Source organism: Folsomia candida, unplaced genomic scaffold, assembly GCF_002217175.1.
Source record: "Folsomia candida strain VU population unplaced genomic scaffold, ASM221717v1 Fcan01_Sc069, whole genome shotgun sequence".
NCBI classification, from domain to species: Eukaryota; Metazoa; Arthropoda; class Collembola; order Entomobryomorpha; family Isotomidae; genus Folsomia; species Folsomia candida.
In genome coordinates, this window is record NW_019091261.1 from 116,390 (window position 1) to 137,400 (window position 21,011).

The 21,011-nt window shown below is 36.1% G+C and overlaps 2 protein-coding genes and 2 long non-coding RNA genes across 7 annotated transcripts; 2 read left to right on the forward strand and 2 right to left on the reverse strand.

The window, feature by feature from the left end:
- Positions 1-1,914: 1,914 nt before the first annotated feature.
- Positions 1,915-3,950, reverse strand: LOC110862811 (deleted in malignant brain tumors 1 protein). The gene is made up of 5 exons (XM_022112018.2): positions 3,846-3,950; positions 3,692-3,745; positions 3,131-3,341; positions 2,234-2,587; positions 1,915-2,150 (listed from the first exon to the last, which is right to left on the reverse strand). Exons 1-5 carry the CDS (start codon positions 3,898-3,900, stop codon positions 2,036-2,038), a joined length of 789 nt encoding a protein of 262 aa, XP_021967710.1. The 5' UTR covers positions 3,901-3,950; the 3' UTR covers positions 1,915-2,035.
- Positions 3,951-9,840: 5,890 nt separating this feature from the next.
- On the reverse strand, positions 9,841-11,949 carry LOC118433682. 3 transcript variants are annotated; one of them, XR_004833518.1, is made up of 4 exons: positions 10,624-11,331; positions 10,295-10,540; positions 10,077-10,220; positions 9,841-9,976 (listed from the first exon to the last, which is right to left on the reverse strand). It is a non-coding gene; the product is annotated as an uncharacterized LOC118433682 (long non-coding RNA). The 3 variants fall into 3 exon arrangements; XR_004833517.1 differs by adding an exon at positions 11,405-11,949 and having other exon boundaries at positions 9,951-10,220; positions 10,624-10,982; XR_004833516.1 differs by having other exon boundaries at positions 9,951-10,220.
- A 138-nt stretch (positions 11,950-12,087) lies between these two features.
- On the forward strand, positions 12,088-14,743 carry LOC118433683. 2 transcript variants are annotated; one of them, XR_004833519.1, is made up of 3 exons: positions 12,088-13,817; positions 13,874-13,995; positions 14,196-14,743. It is a non-coding gene; the product is annotated as an uncharacterized LOC118433683 (long non-coding RNA). The 2 variants fall into 2 exon arrangements; XR_004833520.1 differs by having other exon boundaries at positions 12,088-12,209.
- A 1,579-nt stretch (positions 14,744-16,322) lies between these two features.
- On the forward strand, positions 16,323-17,441 carry LOC110862803. Its single transcript, XM_022112010.1, has one exon. The coding sequence runs from the start codon at positions 16,323-16,325 to the stop codon at positions 17,439-17,441; it is 1,119 nt and encodes a 372-aa protein (XP_021967702.1).
- The last annotated feature ends 3,570 nt before the right edge of the window (positions 17,442-21,011 follow it).

Genomic DNA, 21,011 nt, shown 5'->3' on the forward strand with positions numbered 1-21,011 from the left:
TAATGACTGTGAGTAAGGAAAGCAGCTATATCTCACTGGATTTTAAAAATCAATTTTAAATTTTTATTTCTTTGAAAAGCCAGTTAACTTTCAATGAGGACCAGTGTTTCTGCTGTTAAAAAACACCTGCACAAAATTAGTGCATAAAAATGTTTTTATGCGTTTAATAACACCCACCAAAAATCCGGAAAAGTGCACAAAATGCACAAAAATGCACAAAAATAATTTAGCTGATTACCATGCAGCAACGCTGAATATTTAAGATAATGGACGAATGCTAAGCTATTTTACGATGTTTTTCAACAATATTAGCACTGTAAAACAATTTTCTAATATTTGGAATTTAAAAATACTTTTCGTAATTTCCGACTTGATAAAATTTTGATTGTTAGAAAATGACAATGCTCAATTATTGTTGAGCGTATATAAAAGTGAAATGTGAAATTAGCGGCATTCTGCCTCGATATTTATTTTTATGCATTTTTGTGCATTTTTGTGCATTTTATGCATTTTTGTGCATTTTATGCACTATGCATGCACAAAAATAATTTTGTGCGCACAAAAAGAAACACTGATGAGGACACATATCTTAAACTTCAAAATTTCCTCCTCCAGCATCGATGCACTGTTGTAAACGCGAGCGCCAAGCGCCCACCGAATTACGCACCCCTTCCATGGGCAAAAGGTCCCACTCCACGAGTACGGATTTTTTCAGCCCCTCCACACTTTTGTGAGGCTTACTACACACCTTTGCCTCAAGTTTAGTCCACAGGACATAGTCCGGTGGGTTAAGCTCCGGCGATGCTGAGGGCCAATCCGCAGTAGAAATGAAGTCTGGAACATTGTTTTTGAGCCAGGATTGCACGATTTTTGCCTTATGCACTGGTGCTGAGTCTTGCATGAAGGTCCAAGGCTTTGCGTTGAACATGGTTTCGTTGAGGGGCTTCACCACGGGTTCCAGGACGAATTTTTTGAATTTTTTGCGGCGACCTTGACCCCTTTCTCAACGAAATGCAACGAAATGCAACCTTTTTCGCTCACTCCCGCCCAAACCATCACTGAGCCAGGATGGTGTGACCTTTTGACCTTTCTTTTGAATTGGTAGTTCCATGACTGATCTGACATAGATTCGGTCATTTTGTTTATTAAAATACTCATCCGTGTTGAAGATTTTCTCATCCGTACAGAGGATCGAAGACGTCTTTTTTTCTCCGTACCGCTTGAGGAGCGCTTTGCATTTTTTGACCCTAGCTTCCTTTTGGGGAATTGTTAACATGTGGCATTTGCCACGTTTTAGAGCCTTCATACTAAGGTCCAACTTTAGGGGTCTGGTCATCGTCGATTTCGAAACCTTCATTTGTAGAGCCAACTTTCCCTGGCGGCGGCGTGGATTTCTTCTTATTCTCGCCTTCAGCGCTTTCAACATGCTCGGTGTCCTCTTTGACCTCGGACGACCGGAACTAGGACGTACTTTAGTAGACCCTGTCTCTAGGAATCTTGTAATTGTTGGAGCAACCAACATAAAATTGACTTTTGAGGTTTTCTGAGCCTTTACAATTTCGGATTTTTTTTGCTTTTGCTGAAAGTGAAAAATTATTGCCGCCCGCTTCCTTTCCAAGTCCTATATCTCCTAAAGTTGACCGAATTGATAAAAATGAAGATATACGTTTTCAAGGTATTGAGTTAAGGAATTGTTTACAACTTACCGTTTAATTATTTCTTATCAGGTTTTTAAACTACGCGCTACTCACACCCATTATGCAATGACCAGGTATGTTGTATATTTATGTTATTTTGTACACCGGTGTATGCCAACAGTCATTGTTAGCCACATAAATAAGCACGTTGGTATGATTAAGTTGTGTTTTTTATCCTGCATCATCCGTGTAATGTGGCATTATTCGATACGTACAAAGTCTTTAAAGCATTTAATAACAACTTATGGTATATTTTTTGATAATTCGTAAGGCAATCAAACATTTGCATATGTACATACAAGGCAAATTTGAAATATTTGTCATTTGTATATTCTTCATCACTCATATGCAAATTCGAACCCTGTCCTTTCGTTGTTTATATCTGATACAAAAAGGACGAATCCAAGCCCATCCTGGAGTGTGACACTGGGTGGAATTATGTTTCCACAAATCCTGCATGTATAAAAATAGCAATTAATATTTTTTAAACTATGGAATGATTAAATTTTGGAATAAATTTATAACAATTTGCTCACATTGATACTTGACGGTACTCCCCATTGAACCAATTATACGTCTTAATTGAGTCATACAAGCAGGACGAATGTACTTCAAGATCTACCCTTGTAAAACGTAGGGTTGGTTGTCCCGGGACAGTTGGGGCAATGGGAAACAAAGCATTCTCGAAGCTCCTGTAATTCCCACCGTTTATGGGGTAGGTTAAATTTCCCTTCGTCGTAGCCAAGACTGCGTATCCCGTGAGATCCGTATTCCAGTTAGAACCGCTAGAATAATATTCCAGCTTAAACCCGAAAGTTGGGGCGTGTCCAACGATAAGGGTGATGATCACTATTTTCTGATGGATAGTTACGTTCTGGCCAATAGTACCGCTGAAAATTAAATACAGTTCAAATTCAGCACGTGTATGGGAAGCTTCCGAGGTGTCAAGCGAGTTGAGTAAGGGGTGGAATTGAATACGAAACTGTGCACGATACATGTTTTCTTAGTAAGAGAATTTCCGCATCAGATTAAGTCTACGTTAAGTTGGGATGATATTTTTTTAATGAGGAGGGTTATCATTATGAGCGACAGGCATCGAGAGCCTCCGGAAAAGGGGGCTGTGTCAGTCAAGGTCATGCCTCAGTGGTGATGGCGCGTCATGGTCATAACTTGAGGAAAATTAATTTGAAACGGAAATTCCAGCATTTCTGGTCAGAAGACATGTATTGGGCATATCTTGGTATGTGTGTTGGTAAGTGTTGAGCGTCTCTATAACTCGTTTGACACCTGGGAAGTTACCCATATTAAATCGTTTAAGTTATTGATTTAAGTTGAATTGGTGTGTTCTTCAATTCTTAAAAAAATCATCAACTATTCGGGGTCAGGTGATAGTAAATATATAACGTCTGTCTAGAAAAAATTTAAACTCTTACAGCTTTTGTGAGGTTCCTAGCCCATCCTTAGATTGCGGAGTAAAGTAGAGACCGTCGGATTCCTTAAGACCAGATGAAACCAGGTTGAACCGTTTTGTGAAATATGGTGCCCGGACAATCCATACGCATCGCATATCCGCGCGGATCGAACCGCCAAGTTGAAACTCGATAGTGGCAGAAGTCGCGTCCACAAGACCGCCACAGGTCGTCACTAATTTTTTAAACATGGTTTAAATACTGTGGCAGATTAAGACTTGCTATGTGGGAAGAAATCATAGACTTTCGGCCAAATATTAATGTTATACAGATCCACTCGAGATAATTTTCCTTTGTTTTGGGAACATAAAGTAAATTTTATCAGATTGAACACAGGTTTTAAGGAGTTTTTGGGTTCACACCCTTCAATTTGAAGGCAAGAACAAACTACTGGATTTATGATTTTCAAATTATACAGAATTTAACAGAATGAGAGTGTACATACAAAGCGTGGTATCTGAATCAATTCAAAACTCCCGACAAGTGTCCATGACCTTTATTACATATGTAGATTGTACGACATACCATTAACGGTTGGAACTGGATCCTCAGGATGTTCCTGTTTAGGCTGTGGAGCGGCTATTTACATATATTTCCAAGAATGGTTAATTTTTTAGTTACATACTTGGGTAAGTTGAGACAGGAAAACAATTTGTATCCTAGATATGTAGCTTCATACCTGCCACCACAGCGAAACAGGAGGCGATGACAAGAATTATAAGTGATGAATTCATGGTGTCGAGTTGAAGCAAGGTGTGATGCGAAGGAGGAGAATTGATCTCAAATTTATATGTACCTCATCCTCGCTAACAATGTAATGTGAATCAATCGCTAATGGATTTTGCTTGTCTTTTCGTTGTTCAGATTTCACAAGGGTCAACCTTGATTGCATAATTAATTGATTAATTGCAGACTGCAATTTGCAGTTATGTAACACTGTCAGAGTAGGGGATTTACGTAATTGTCTGTTTATCGGTTTTATAATGACGTTTAATTGACGCGATTGATACTCACAATTCATTCAATTTGGAGTGAAACGAGGTAACATTTTTTATTTCAACTAATTGTACCTGTGGCGATTGTATGTACCTGGTCATTTCATAATGACTGTTAGTAGCGCGTAGTTTAAAAACCTGATAAGAAATAATTAAATGGTAAGTTGTAAACAATTCCTTAACTCAATACCTTGAAAACGTATATCCTCATTTTTATCAATTCGGTCAACTTTAGGAGCTATAGGACATGGAAAGGAAGCGGGCGGCAATAATTTTTTACTTTCAACAAGGCAAAAAAAATCCGAAATTGTAAATGCTATGAAAACCTCAAAAGTCAATTTTATGTTGGTTGCTCGAACAATTACAAGATTCCTAGAGACAGGGTCTACCAAAGTACGTCAAAGTTCCGGTCGTCCGAGGTCAAAGAGGACACCGAGCATGTTGAAAGCGCTGAAGGCCAGAATAAGAAGAAATCCACGCCGCCGACAAGGAAAGTTGGCTCTACAAATGAAGGTTTCGAAATTGACGATGACCAGACCCCTAAAGTTGGACCTTGGTATGAAGGCTTTAAAACGTGGCAAATGCCACATGTTAATAATTCCCCAAAAGGAAGCTAGGGTCAAAAAATGCAAAGCGCTCCTCAAGCGGTACGAGGAAAAAAAGACGTCCTTTAAAAAAGATATCCTTCTTACTTCCCAATTCATTACCATAATCATAATATTTAGATTTCCGCTATAACATTGCATATTATCGATGTGAACTTATCTTCAGTAATTATACTATTACATCATAGTACTTCATCATTAGTGATTCTCATAATATTATCAAAACACCGAAATTACTTATCAATTTCCTAATATTTGGATATAGCTAATAGCATTACGTATATAATAAATGGCTACATTTATAAAATATACAGATTAATTCTAGCGTTAATATTAAATCAAAACTTTACACTAATGGATGCGTTACAATGTTAGCAACAAGGTAACTGTAAAATCGGACACTGTACTCCATATCCTGACTGTCCATGTGTTCGATATGATTCCAAATGGACCACACCTCAATCCAAGCGGTCTTAACGATCTGGCCACTTTTCTAAAATAATTAACGTTACACTTCCTTCTCACAAAAGCTATGAAATCCACAGATTTTTCAAATCCTTCCGCCGCTTGCGGTAACAGGGTAAACTGAAATATTACCGAAAGCATTGTTGTGAGTGGGAGTAGCGGATACACAAATATCGGAAGTGATACGTACATCCTGATTGTTCCATACAGTGAGCAAGTAGTTATACAAACCCCACAAAATACGAGGGGTGGAACAGACCTGTAACCAAATGCTGCGTTGATTTGTTGATTCCAGATTTGAAATTCGCGGTAGATTCTAATTTCGGACAAGGGGATGATCATCCTTCCCCTCAATATTTTAAATTTGAACATTTCCCGCAATATGGTCGCTCCCTTGGATACACTTTTCATCACGATTAGCCCCATAATTAAAAATGCGAGGGCTGATTTAGTTAGCTCGATGCTGAGACAATAAGACAAACAGATTGTGATAGGTTTCAAGATCAAATTCAGCATTATGTAGTCACTCTTTAGCCAAATATTTAAAGGATGCATGTTAATTATAGCTAATCCTGGCCCGATCAAAATTGCTGGAATGATGGTTCCCCGCAAGAGAAATATTAAAACATTTTGTATCCACATAGGTGATCTTCTCGTGGTAGCTTTGGCATTCCAATTTACTGCAGCATTAAGAAAATATATAATAAATTTCATGAAGAAGCACTTTTCTATACGAAATTACCTTTAAGTTTGTCTTCAAATTTGACAATCCGATTAACAATGGTAGCTATGACGTTGGGATGAAACGCTATTGTTGCAGACATTCCAGTCATGGCAACGGTTAGAATTGCGTAGTAGATATTCGCAAATATTCGAAGTTTTTCAATCATTTCCATGTCTTGGTTGGTTATTCGATAATTCGATTTTGTGAATAGTTTCCAACTAAGAAAACATCCACATGTCATAGATTGCGCGAAGAGCCATGTGAAGCTAGATGTCGAAATGATTTTCCCCTTAATGCTGTCCTTTTTGACGATGAGTGTCTTCCTTCTTAGTGAGAAATCATATGGTAGGTGCGAAAATTGGTTAAACATGTAACAATATGTGTGGAGAAGTTGCCACATTAGAAAGGGCACTAAAGAACATTCTATAGGTGCCACTTTGTTCATGACTATCATTTTCGAAAATCTATTTCGAAGCTAAATCTTAATTTAATAAGATATCACCGTTTTTCAGATAAATTGCCATATTCAATTTTTATTATGTGAAGAAAACATTTCCAACCAATACATCGACACAAATTTTGTCAAGTTCCTGACTTATTTCGCAAAGCTGCGACCGGTTTCGCCGTATTGACAGCTTCTTCAGGCTACTTTGGTTTTATTAATTTGTGATGCAATTTTAAATTTTTCTTTCGAACACATGAAATTTGTGGGCAATTGAACCAGTCGATACTATTTATCCAGTACGGTAAAATTTTACCCAACTCGAAAAGTATTTTATTTACTAAGCTATCTCTTACAAGTTCTGAATATATTTATGAATCCACATGCCTATAGGTAGATTGGTGTCCACAGGATTGGATATTTGTTTAAAAAATTGTAAATGCATTAGGTATTAAGCAATTTATTCCGGAGTGGACTGGCAATAACAAAATAATTTTTTTAATACAAAAAAAACAATTTATTTTCTTTCTCTGTCAATAAATAATAAATGTCAATTTAATTTAATGTCAATAAACGAAACCCAAAAAAGAATGGCTTAGGTGAGACTACATGTGCGATTAAAAGTGCGATCAGAATAATCCCCTCGTCCCCACCTCTACCGAAAAGATTTTGCATCCCAAGCATCACCGACCTAGGAATAATTTTTGCTTAGTAATCCCTTAATAATTTATAAGTGGTCAAAGTTAAAGTCCAATTTTATTATTGGAAGATGATAGAGGTCTCTGAATTTTTTAATGTACACATGGCAAAAATTTAAGTCTCCGTCAAAAAATAATAAAAAGAAAACTTTCTCATTTCTTACTCGATTTTGATCACCTAAGATTATTCGGTAGCCAAAAATATTTATTTTAATATTTTTGGAATACATTTTTTAGTTAAGCCCTGTTTTTTTTCAAATCCGTCACAGCTCGATTTCAGAGGGGTTTTTGGTAAACATCTCCGATACCGACAGTACTTCATCTACGATTCTACATTCCAATAATTGACTCTGCGCTTTCTTGTCATCAAAATCGGTTGAGAAATGGCAAAGTTTTGTTCTAATGTCACTTTTTGTAACCCTACTGAACGCTTACTTAGTTTGTTGTGTTTTCGTAACTACGGCCTTACATAAGAAAAGACGTCATCAAATATTTATCTAGATTAATACTTAATTGGATGAGAAGCTAGGTTAAATTAATTCGATTAAATTGAATTCAATCGTTTATTCAAGCGACTTTAGTAAATAATGTTGATCTCAAACATTGATCGCAATAACAAGTCACCACGCGAAGAGATAAGAAAATAAAACATGATAAAATATTTCATATAATAGGATAAATATAAAATAGCAATTTTAATTATTACTTGTATTATGTGGTGAAGTCATTTCGTCGTTCATTGATGACGTCTACATTGAAGGGTTGAAAATTTTACGAAATTAACGCTTTCCTTTACGTGAGAAGGTGCTAAAGAAACGATTTTTGTCCGAAACCCGTATTCATTCTGAGATCATAAATAATGGAATTTGGCTGTTGTAATGACAAATGTGGTGATGTTGGAGTTGATGGTCAATGTTTTCTCCACATTTGACCGCTGACACTGTATGACCTTTCACTCGGAGCGTAAAATGTGATGAACGTAGACAAATTGAACGACCTGAGGAGCCTTAGTATATTGAACCCAAAAATTCATCTTGAAAACCCACAAATGATTTAGAAGCCTCTTTGTTTTCACGTCTAAAATTACACCAGATTTTGCAGAAATTTCAAAAATTTGACAAATTTTCAAAAAAAGTCTTAAATTCTCATAAATAGCATGGCACACAATGTATGGCACAATGCTCGTCCATCAAATCTCATAAATCCCCACAAATTGGGTATCGCCTAGGGGGTCAAGAATCTGTATACTTTTTAGGGTCTGAGTTCATTCCTTCCAATTCCACACATGCTTCCTAATCTGAGGTTAGGGAAGCTTTTATTTGAACCAGATTAAGTGGTTAATCCCGCAATGTATACATATTCTGAACCCCCTGGGCGACCTTTCCAAAGATGCCCCATTTGTGGGGGTTTATGAGATTTGACCTCTCGACCTTTCGACCCCTAAAATAAGGTCATGGATGGCAATTTCGGCCTTAAGGGTAATTTAAGTATTGATCCACTGCTAAAGATCTACAACATGTCAAAAATTTCGAAAAATCGTACAAACGAGCATTGTGTCATACATTGTGCGCCATGTTCTTTGAAAAATTAAAAAAAAAACATTTCGATATTTAATTAAAGAAAAACAACTTGAGCACTGTTTGAAAAAAAATAAAATAAAATGGTTACCAAAACATTTGTGGGGTTTGATGATGAATTTTTAAGTCACCAAAACAGTATAAACAAAGCGAGAGTATGTGCGGAGTCAAACTCCTCTCCCCCAAGGCAACCTCATTGCGCTAGATGGTGAGACGCTCGCCACACTTGTCACAACTTGACCAAAGGGAAATGAATGAGTACGGAAATTATTAGTTAATTGAATAAGGTGTTTTAACTATGTAACAAATAAATGGTATTTGTGGCATTGAAGGCATTACATAATGTCGCCGCATATAGAAAATACACAAAACAGAATGTACGTACACATTTACGTACATATGTACGTAAGTAGGTACAATTATACGAGTTGGAGTAATTGTGATCACTTTTCATCACATCGTCCTCTCGTTTAAAAACACAAAGTATAAGTTGGCAAGTACGGTACGGACTGAATAAATTAATAAGTAATATTAGGAAATGTTTCGGAGAACGAACAGTTACATACCTTTCCTCCTCCCGCACTACATACATACATACATACAAAGGGTAAGGAAAGGGGTGACGAATCCTACAGTAACAATACAACGTACAATATAGCGGACAATTATGTTATCTCATTAATTCTATTTAGTTTATAATTAAGCAGTACATAAATGTTCAAAAACGTTGAGGTGAGTATGCCCAATGATTTAGAATTTCGTATTTAAGTTTGTATGTTGCTTACAAATGCATGTACGTATGAATCAAAGCATGTGAAGTCGAAGTGGCAAAGTAGTTCTTACCCGGGTTTTGTACATTAAATTCTCCGACACTCGCTTGACATGGTCGGATAACCATGGACACCCGGGTTAGAAGAGCATAAGGCGAACTTTCTCCCTCAACCTACTCACGTATGCATGTTACTCTGTTCCGGAACTTCAGTTCTATAATAGTGGCCTAGATTACGCATTAAACTTTTATTTTTCTGTTATCAATAAAATTCGAAAATGATAACACCTGGTTTGGCAAAATTACATAGCGTGGGAAAACTAGCATTTTTCATGTGTTTGGTACAGCCATTACATAAATTTTAGAACACTTTGTGACTAACGGGTAAACTTTATTTTCAGTTATCACAACTAAAATTTGCTGGATGGGCATGGATTTCGTTTTTAATTATCATCATCCTTGATTTTTTCGCCCATACATCAGCCTGTGCTGCGCTGAGCAGTGAATTGAATGAAGTACGTCAAGACTACCATCGCTAAAAATGTATTAAGATTATTTTGTAAAAATATTACATATTTTTTCAAATTTTCCGTAGGAAATGAAGAAAAAATTGGACAAAATCTGGATTGAAATACAGGTTATTCTTTTCCTGGACGAAATCACTTTGTGGTGGATCATGTACAATCTCGAGTCACGAACGGGATTTCAACTTTACGAGAGTGTGATGATGGTCATCGTATTTGGAATATCAGTATACGAACTATTGGATATGGTTCCATCTGTAAATGAAATTCATAATGAGTTGTGGACTGTTTAATTGAGCATGGAGGAAATTTGATTTGTCTTATAGTACCTGTAGATATTTTTGGCATATGCAAAGAGAACCTTCTTGATAAAAAGTCTATCTATCGCCACGTATGGAGACAATATATTTAAATACGTACCTGTATATTTATATAAATTCACGATAAACCATAAATTGAGAATATAAATTGACAATAATGCGGATAATACAAATTGTGCAATCCTAATAAAACAAACCAACTTATCACTATACAATCGAGCATGGCGTGCCTGGTGAAGTTAATATGCGCGGCGACTGTAATCCAATATATTATTTTGATAGTAAGTAAATACTTGATGTTGCACGTGAGATCATACGAATATATAAAATGTGCTTACGTGACCAATGGTAAGTAATTCTTCCTCCATGTGACGAACCATCAAAAGATTAAATGTATACCGAGAAGAAGAGGAGCAAGTAAAGTAGCAAGGTTCCTACAGACTTGATGCAATTTCTGTGGATATCAGATTTGTGGGCGGTGTTGGCAGCTACCTTGGTAAAGATTTTGCTTCGGTACTTGTCTGCCGATATCGATAGTTTCTAACCAGTAGCTTTCACTCGGCTCTGCTAAGCTTCGGCTAAACGTTCAGTTGGTCCCGGAAAGACTGAAAACTAAATCCCGGCCCAGACCGCAAATCTTAGTTGACTGTCCTGTCGAGACGTTTTACTTTGGTGTCGATGGACTTCCCGCGCTCGCCTATCAATCAATGCTTTAGTATTACAGCATTTAAGGAAGCGTTCCGGACAGACCGACGGAAGAAAGATAGACACTGGGCTATTCTTATTAAGAATAAGAGTATCCCGGTCTCCGCCTGTGTGTTTGTATGTCTGTCTGTCTTCCGGTACGCTTGGAATATGGCCACTACCCTGACTAACTCTTCCGGCGCTATTCGTTTGGGCAGGGATATTATTATGTGACACATCGAGTTAATAATTACCAACACTGGCTTGATTTAAATTTTATATAGCTTGGAATGAAGTATATGTGGCCTAACAAAATTGAGGTTTACACAATTATTTGTTTTGCACTTACCTGTAAAACCAGAACAAACAGACCCCATTATTAACATCAATAATTTTTACCATCATAATGTATAATAAGTGGATAATTTGCAATACTTTGTGTGTGTGTGAAATATGCAGATCTTGTAGAGCTGGAGCTGGAACACGTCAAGTACATACCGGTTTCACTATCATTTGACTGGGTTACGTAAATATGTAGTAATTCGACACAATCTTATTACCCAGTGTGACTTTTATTCATTGATATCATTTCTTCCCTTATTCAAACATGTCTTATACCAAATCATATATGTTGTGCATGTAATTTAGAGTAATAACTAAAAATAAATGAAATGCTTGTTTTATAAGATATTTACATGCATAATAATCTAATTCAATTTCATCATGGACAATTAAATTCTTACTGCGGTCTTTATCAAAGGCGTGACATAGGATAGAACCAATTACCGATAAAAGCTTCCCATAAAATGCGGCATTAATTTTAATTGATTAGGCGAAATCATACAAAGGCTATTCAGAATTAGTGTGAAGTTAGTCATTCAAATGTATGCAATTAATCTCATGCAATAAACTAAATTAAATTATGCGGATTATGTATGTATGCTCAATTACCCCATTCGCCTAAAGCTCAAATAACTGAATCAAAGTTTCACCGACACACGCTGTAAATTATGATAATGGTATCATAACCTGTCTGTTATCCCGCGAGTCAGTTTATGGTAGATGAATAAACACCGACTTTATGTGCCACATTATCTAACTGGCTTTTACATAAACAACTTTAAATAAAACATACAACTGTGTATAGGAATTATTTAGCGTTTAAGTAAAAAAAATGCTAAGACCTCATTGAAAAATGTTGATTTGCTACGTTATCCTAACTTTGTTGTTTCTGCCCAAGGTAAGATTCCTGAACTTAAGGTGGAATGGGTGGGCGCGTATCCGTTAGCTAATCTCATCTTACTCCGTATGTAATGTTTTAATTAAAATGGCATAGTCGCCCTCAACGTTTATGTGGTAATGTTTAATTTTCACAAATTTAAACAATTCAATATTTACAAAGCTAGTAGGAAGTATTTCTCTAGAAGATTATAACTAAAACACCCATCACATTGATGACATATAATTTTTTAAACAAAAATCCTTCTATAAATCTAACTTTATAGACATAAATGACATTAAACAGGGACTTCGATTTTAAACTTACAACATTTCACACATATCTAATCGAAATGAGATTCGCGGGAACGCGGCTCTGAAGAAAATCTTTCGTTTCAAATTAAAAAAAACATGAATAACAGGACTTGGCAGAAACGAACAAAAAACGTCAACAGCTGTCCCACGTGAAGCCGTTCCTTACCTCAAAAGTTGCGGCAGAACTTTCTAGAGAGATTGCGTTTGAACTTTACCACGCCAGAACTTCAGAGACTCATAATGCTGAGGATATAACAACTTTAAGAAAAGGTGAAAAACCATCGTGGGAATTTACTACCGTTGCCATAACAGAAATCCATGGCAATATCTACATCTCTGCTTCCATCTTCTCAACGGTTACAAGTAATAATGAAGGAGCGGATTTCGGATTGGACGAAGTCGATATGGCCATCGCCTCAAAAGTTGTAAAATCTGCACATGTATGTTTACAATTTAGTGACAAATGTACCTTCTGTACTCGTTCAGTTGGTCCCCCGGAAAGACTTAGCGGTTAGTTTTAGATTCCTTCGGGAAAATTCCAGTCTATTTTTAGAACAAAGAGAGAAAACGTTGTCGGTTATTCTCTCAGTGTGAGCAAGTAAGTGTGAGCAAGGAAGACGGAGAAGTAAGACGTAGAAAAAAGTACCATTTTGTAACTCACGCAAGAAAGTCACATATTTTTGTACTGTTCACATTATTCTTGTTTTTAATAGTGACAGTTGAAATAAATAACGTAATTTTGTGACATTAAGAAAATATATTTATGTATCGTTCTCAAAGTGGAATTTATTTGGAATTACCACATCCCCCTTAGCTATAACGAGTGCGAGGACGATACACCTATGTATTAACGTTGAGCTGGATTTAATCTTTCCGACACGAACTAAACGAACTAAGTTTCATAGATTAAACAACTCTCAATAATTAAATACATATTCGCACACAGCAAACGTCCGGATTTAAGAGAGAAATTTATTTCGTCAAGCAACACTCTAGCCCAACAAATAGTGTAGAGAGTCGAGGCGCACACGCAGAAGCACAGTTGATCAATGAAATCAAACTAAATCAGAAACCAGGGGATAAATTTGTTCTCGGAGTAAATAAGCCTCTCTGCGATATGTGTGCAGATGCTGTCCCTGCCAGAATTGCTGAGGGAATCGAACACGTGGAAGTTGGTTACATTGACAAAGATGGGAATACCGTTACAAAAAGCTTGTCAGGTTTACGGAAAGAATGGGATCCAAGTAAACGCGTAGATCCAGCTTACAGACGGCCTGAAAATATTAAAATTAAAGTTCACGAGGATATCTTTAAGGTGCATAATTGTAAATATATTATTCTCATTATTTTTTATCACCTATGATTTTTTAGGGTGAGAACAATATTTTTGATCGGCGTTATGCAAATAAATGTCCGGATTGTGAAGCATTATACGGGTTAACAGGGTTTAAGGGGGAAAGAGAAAAAGCGAAAAATACTAAATTCTAACAGAGGTAAGACAATTTAAATCTCCTCTAAGTTATGCAACCCAGAGGTCGGTGGAGACTTTATCTTTACTCCAAATTTGTCATCAGTTATGTTATACCTCTAATCTCTAGTACATATTTGTGCCGGCCTCTGATACCACCTTTTTTCATAATGTAAATAATACAGTTCATAACACAATTTAATCATTACATTTGTTTACATTAAGGTGCAAAAGAAGAAACTCGTAAGCTAGCCAGAACATATTACAAACAAAGAAGGGATGCAAATCCAGGAAGTACAAGGGACTCGTGCCGTACATGTCTTAACGAGCTGAGTAATAACAAAGCAAACCATTCTAACCTGCGTTCTAGGATGCGTTCGAACTGGATAAACAGGGTAAACAGGGTAAACAGGAACTGGATAAGCAAGTATGAAAGGATTTATGTGCGCACAACTAAACAAAAGACTCGTCGCCAGTTGCATCGTTTAGCTAAAACTTTTCAACATGTGTAAAAATTTAATTTTCAGCAATTAAACATGCAAGTTAATTTTATTGACATATTTACCCATTTTCAAATGCGACACGACAACGAATATAGTGCACAATATAATTTATTTTAGTATAATTCTAACAAACATTTTCATTGTCGGTGACAAAAATAAAAGTTTATTTCAAGAAAAAGTAGAACATTAAAAGAATTGAAAACCAATTGCATATGTATAAACCCAATAACTTATTAATAGCTAAAACGCCTAGCCTCTAAATAATCCAATGGTGCCACTACAACTTCCGTATATAGGGGTTGAGCCACCATGTAAATCCTTCTACCCGGCAAACACCAATAACACTACATACCTATATCAATATGACGAAATTAGTTATGGATTTTCATATGACCGTTTCGGCACCGTTCAGGGTAATGTTACTTTCGGAAACGACTTTCACCAACGTCGTTATTATGGGATCAAGGTGTTGACCGATTTTAAAAGATAGATAAAGGGATGTTATAAAGTTTCTGGGACAGCATTTTTGGGACAATATAAGAGACGAATTCTAATGGGTAAAATTTTTCACGAAGCTAAGTTTTCTATGAGACATATCTTAGCATATGAACTTTCCACTATTAGTTTCAACCATATGTATGCATTATATGGTGTGGTATGCATTGTACAGTCAAAGGACCAATAATAAAGGGAGGGTACATGGCAGCAGATATTAAACAATTCGATTAAATTAAATGCAAATATAAATATTTTGTACTCTGGAATAATTTATTAGAATTTGATTTAATTTCATAAAGCCATATATTTCTACAGAGAACAAACCCTTTGCGACTTTTTTTGAATAATTTATCCTTACATACGTAGCGACATAATCAATGAATAATTACATTCCTCAGTTACCTTAGTTTAAGCAAAACTTCTCGAAATTATTGGAAACTAAATTTTGTTTTCTGAATAATTAAGAATGTATGTATATATAAATATGTATTACGCGATTTTGTAAAGTTTTAGTATTAAAATAACTTGATCCGTATGTACAGTATGTATTTAATAATTCAACAATTATTGATCCATTGACCTTTCGTGGCCAGATTATAGAAACACAAGAAAATTTGTATTTTGGCTAAACAATATACTAAATATGTATTGAGCAGTCAAAAGGAGTTTGCATGACAGCAGATATTTCACCAAGAGTGGCGCATCAACGGTTTTGTGAAGTAATATATTAAAAGCCAGCATTTAATTATTTTATCGTCCTTTATGTGTACATAGTTTGTGTGAAAGATGAACCGGTGGATATGTAAAGGGTAGAGAATTAAGATATTGATTTGGAGACATTTCTGCCACGTAAGGCTAGCGTGCAAAGAAGGTCACATTGAATAACGCATATGTACGTAGATGACAAATCTTGAACGACAGGTCTAACCCCCTTCATATCGAAGAATTGTAACCATCACGACCTCCCGACCAAGATTCCGAGCAGTACGGAGGTTTAAATTCGAATAAAAAGTGACTAAGTTTATATGAGTTGAAAGTCTCGCTATTTCCTACATATCAAATTTAGCGTCGTTTGTCCCCATATACATACGTATACCTTGGACAAATTTTATTAATCTTACTAAATTTATATAAAGCCTTGGCCAAATACGATGAATTCCAAATGTCCCAATACGATGAATTCCAAATGTCCCAATACAAGTTGTTGAGATTGGGTTGCAATATAACTAAATATAGATAAAAAATAGTTTTATGAGGACTGTTCTCATATACTGTACTGGACAACGTCATACGCTAATTGGCTGGGTAGCTTATCAGACTATGATATTAGTATTAACTATGATATTAGACTATGATATTAGACCTAACAGAAGAAGATATCATTTTCTTGATCGAGCTATGCTTAAAGTGCAGTTATTTCAAGTTTCGTGACAAAATATACCAACAAAAAGATGGAATACCGATGGGGTCCCCAATCTCACCCGTTTTTGCTGATCTTTTTATGGAAAGTCTAGAAGATACTATCCTTCCAAATCCATTTATCCATTTCTGGAAAAGATATGTAGATGATACCTTCACCATAATCAAGGGAAGAAAATGCCAAGAGATATTGAAGAAATTAAACTCTTTTCACTATAATATAAAATTTACCACGGAATTAGAAGATGATGGTAAAATCAATTTCCTGGATGTACGTTTGAATACCAAACCTGATGGAACATTTGGTCACACGATCCATCGAAAATTGACACATACAGACAGATATCTACATTTTACATCCTTCCATCATATGTCGCATAAAATATCAGTAGTGGACGCATTGGCATATCGAGCTTTTAAAATTTGTGACTCAATGTCTTTAGATGCTGAATTATCACATATCAGAAACATTTTACGGGGCAATGGTTATCCTCTATCCCTTATTGACAGAAGAATTGAAAAAATGAAACAACGAGTGCAGACTAATTCTCACCCCTCTACTGTGGATACAACACCAAGATTCGTTTTACCGTTTACTGGACCAACAACAAGTCGCTTAACGGATTATCTCAGACGAAAGACACAATTTGATTTTGGATATACACCTGGAATCAAGCTTCGTCATTTTCTAAGTTGTCATAAAGATACTAAACCAAAACTATCTTGTGGCATTTACAGGATTCCATGCAATGATTGTCCAGATAACTACGTGGGCGAAACCGGACAAAGGACACTTGAGGTTCGTATCAAAGAACACGGCCGAGATATCCGGATGATGAAAGACACATCAGGAGTCGCTCAACACATTGCCAACAATCCAACTCATACAATAAATTTCAAAGATGCAAAAATGATCCACCACGAAGCCAGATATTTCGCTAGAAAATTCAAGGAAGGACTTTACATAAACGCTGAACCGCGACCCATGAACTTAAATGACGGCATGCAGCTAAATCCCATATGGACTCCGACCTTAATCCCTTTACTTTAAAATAATTTTCCATAGTAGTTATTTCAATTGTCAACAATATTGTAAAATGTCCTCCTCATGACCAATTTGTATTTTGATCTGAATTTCAATATCGCTCCCTGAAGAAGATAGCAGATAGCTGTCGAAAGCTTGGAATAAATTCTCTAAACAATGTCATCCATGCTACCCGTTCAAACCTCATTACATATGAGATTAGTATTAAATACGCTTTAGAAAGATGAGGATCAAACTCATTGAATTTAGAAAAGCTAATTGAATTTAGGGCAGGAAAAAAACTGTGAGCTAACTAAAGTCGGATCAGTAACCTTCCGTTTTGTACACAAATCACTGTTTAATAAATTAAGCATAGGGTTTATCGTTAGCTACAGGGAATTACCTAAAATATCGATTTGGAGACATTTAAGCCGCGTAAGGCTACCGAACAGGTCACCTCTAACAATACCATAGAGACAGACCTTGACGACATGTCTACCCTATTCATGCTGAAGAATTGTACCTGTTAAGACCTAGATTCCGAACTTTACAGAGGTTCAAATTCGAATAAAAAGTGACAAAATCCATATAAATTAAATCTCTCGCTATTTCCTATATATTTCATTTAGCGCCACTTGTTTCCATACTTGATTATACATACAGGCGTACATCTCGGACAAATTTTATTAGTCTTAATAAATTTGTAAAACATTTACCACCTACTAAGAATTCCAAATGTTCCAATACATGTTGTGGAGATCGAGTAATAAGCATACATAAATACAGATAAGAAACAGATTTGTGAGGACCGTTCTCATATACTTTACTTAATAAACCAATTTGTATGATAGCTTATGTATAAGTATTAAATAGATCTTAGCATTAAATGCACTTAACAAGAATGACAAGAGTTCAGTCTTGTCTTGCAATACTTCTACTTATTTACGTTGACACATTATTATCCGTTAAGCAAAGTTACTTTGGGACCGAAGTAGTCCAAGTATTTAACATTTTGTTAAATAAGTTGAGTGCATGTGACGCCCAAATAATTCACGACGTACGGAAAAGTAACGTAGATTGGTTCAATATTAACGCACCTGTAAAGATACTGAGCAACGTTGGTAAATTTAACTACGTACGAAATCCATATTTTATAAACATACTTAAATCACGGGCAGCTACACATTGCAAATTCGTTATATTAATTTCTCGAAATACCCTAGAACTAAACTCATATTCTTTATCGGGTACCTTACAGGAATGGAGGCTAACAGCACAAGTTGGACATATATATGATCCACCGGTCAGACAAGGTACAGGGTTACGTTCTTATAAGGATGCTGTAATGACGATTGTTACCTTAGACACTAGTCGAGATAACCATGACAACCTTTATTTTTGGGCTGGTTACTACTTTGGAATTTCTGTACTTTTTATAGCTCAAGAAAACCAGCTTAAAATTTGCGCATGGTTTAGAAATGAGTTGGACAGGGACACTTTACTGTTATACCAAAACCAGCCATTTTCTTGTGATGCAGACAGAAAGGATAATCTTATAAACCGCAGTGTATTAGACGTTAGTAAAGAATTTACAGAACATACCCATCAATGGGAGTATGGGTTTAGGCACTCCAAGGACTTATCTCACTTGAATATAAATATGTTCTCAGGAGTTGGAAATCCGTTTGACGGACAAACCATTTGCCATGCATTTATAAACCACATCTGCAAAATATTTTGGAAATAATTTTTACCTCGGCAAATGAGACGTTCGATATGGCACTTAAATGTCAACGTCCTGGTCACTGTTCTTGGATGACTGATGGTACTAAAATAATATTTGGACAGGAAGTTACCTTAATAATTACGCATATAACCGGTTTGGAATTTGTAGCCTGTTATCGAGATGAATACCTAAATTTTAAATTTTACATAACTCCGTTCAACCCATCGATGTGGGTTGTGTTAGCAGTTTCTATAGTCTCAATTATTGTAATTACAACATGTTTCACGTATTTAAGTGATTTTGCTAACACGTCAGCCAGCCTCTGGCTTTATGTTCTTGCCACAATTTTCGAAGAGAGTGGTTCCCTACCTAGGAAAATGGAAAGGCGCTTGATTTTTCGTCTAGTACTTGGCTCTTGGTGTTTGATGTCTGTGATTCTAACAAACTGCTATAACGGTGTGATGATCACGGAACTTAATGCTCCACATGAGGCTTGGAAGCCTACATTGTTTGATGACCTAGTTTGTGAAAGGATGCCTGTACATCACGAATACGAATCATGTAAAGGAATCGTGTTTTACTTTTCAAATTATAAGAACCTAACACCTCTACCTGTAGATGCTAAAGAGCTACAAAAATATGGTTTTAATGGAACGGATAAAATACAGTTGGGATGGTATACTGGTGCAATGTTGCAATTAATAAATAACTCGATAACGCGTAAAACAGGAACGAGGCTAAAGCATATGTACATTAAAGAATTAATAAACCCATTTGCCCAGAAGGGATGTTTCCATTTTCTTTCTTTACCAAATGGGTACGTCTCCGGATTCCCAGACTTACCGGAATTTTTAAGACACTTATTCAACGGTCTAACGGATAGGAAGTGGTTCCGTAAGGGAAGTTGTAAAAATACCAAAGCTCCAATAGGACTGCAACTACTTAATTTGTTACATCCGATGCACACACATCATTTAAACGGTTTTCAATATTCAAATCCAAATCAGACCCTACTACAGTTACGGTATAACCTGGAACGAGAATTGTTGCAGTGTGGGAAATCGGTTTACATTTCAAAGCCACAAATCGTTAAGGCTGAATTGGATTTCTTGAATAAATATTACCCTTCTAAAAGATTCTACAAGGGGAAGGAAACTCTGAATGAAACGTTTCATAGCTGGTATTTGGATCAAAGGGGCAAGTCCAAGGTCCCCAGGAAGTTTAGGGCGGTGATTGAGAGTGGAATATATGGACGACTTCAACTTGAAGAAATTCACCAGAAATATTTGTCCCGTAAACCATTGATAAGATTGGAACCGTATGTCGTATATGGTAGGTTAGATGGGGCGTTGTCAACGTTATCCATACTCTGCGGAGGAACTGTTATTTTGGCAAGTTTAGTTGCTTTGGTGGAAATTCGTAGCAATGTTTTTTCTACGGTTGTTAAATCCTTTAATTCTGCTGTGAACTAAGCGTAACAAATTTGTTTTAAGTAAGTAGCTCAATGTTGTATTGCGTAGCGTCATTACACACACAGGAACCATCGTGCTTTCGTGAGCACATTTCTATTTATTGATATCTGTACAATATAAATATGTCAGTTTTTAAATATATTAAATGTTTTGTTTCCGTAACCCTCGTCACCAAACTAAATAGATTTAATAAATTGAAATCAAATTATATGGAAAAGTTATGTAAGTCCATTCATTTTCATAAGAAACTGTTCCTCGAAAATTTTTCTACATTAACATTCTAATACAAAGGCGCATGCGATCTCTATGCATATATGTAAGCAGTGGAAAACTTAATTTAGGCTAAATTAGCAATTCTCAACCGATTTGACTCAATTAGATTTTCAGAATTGAGAGGGT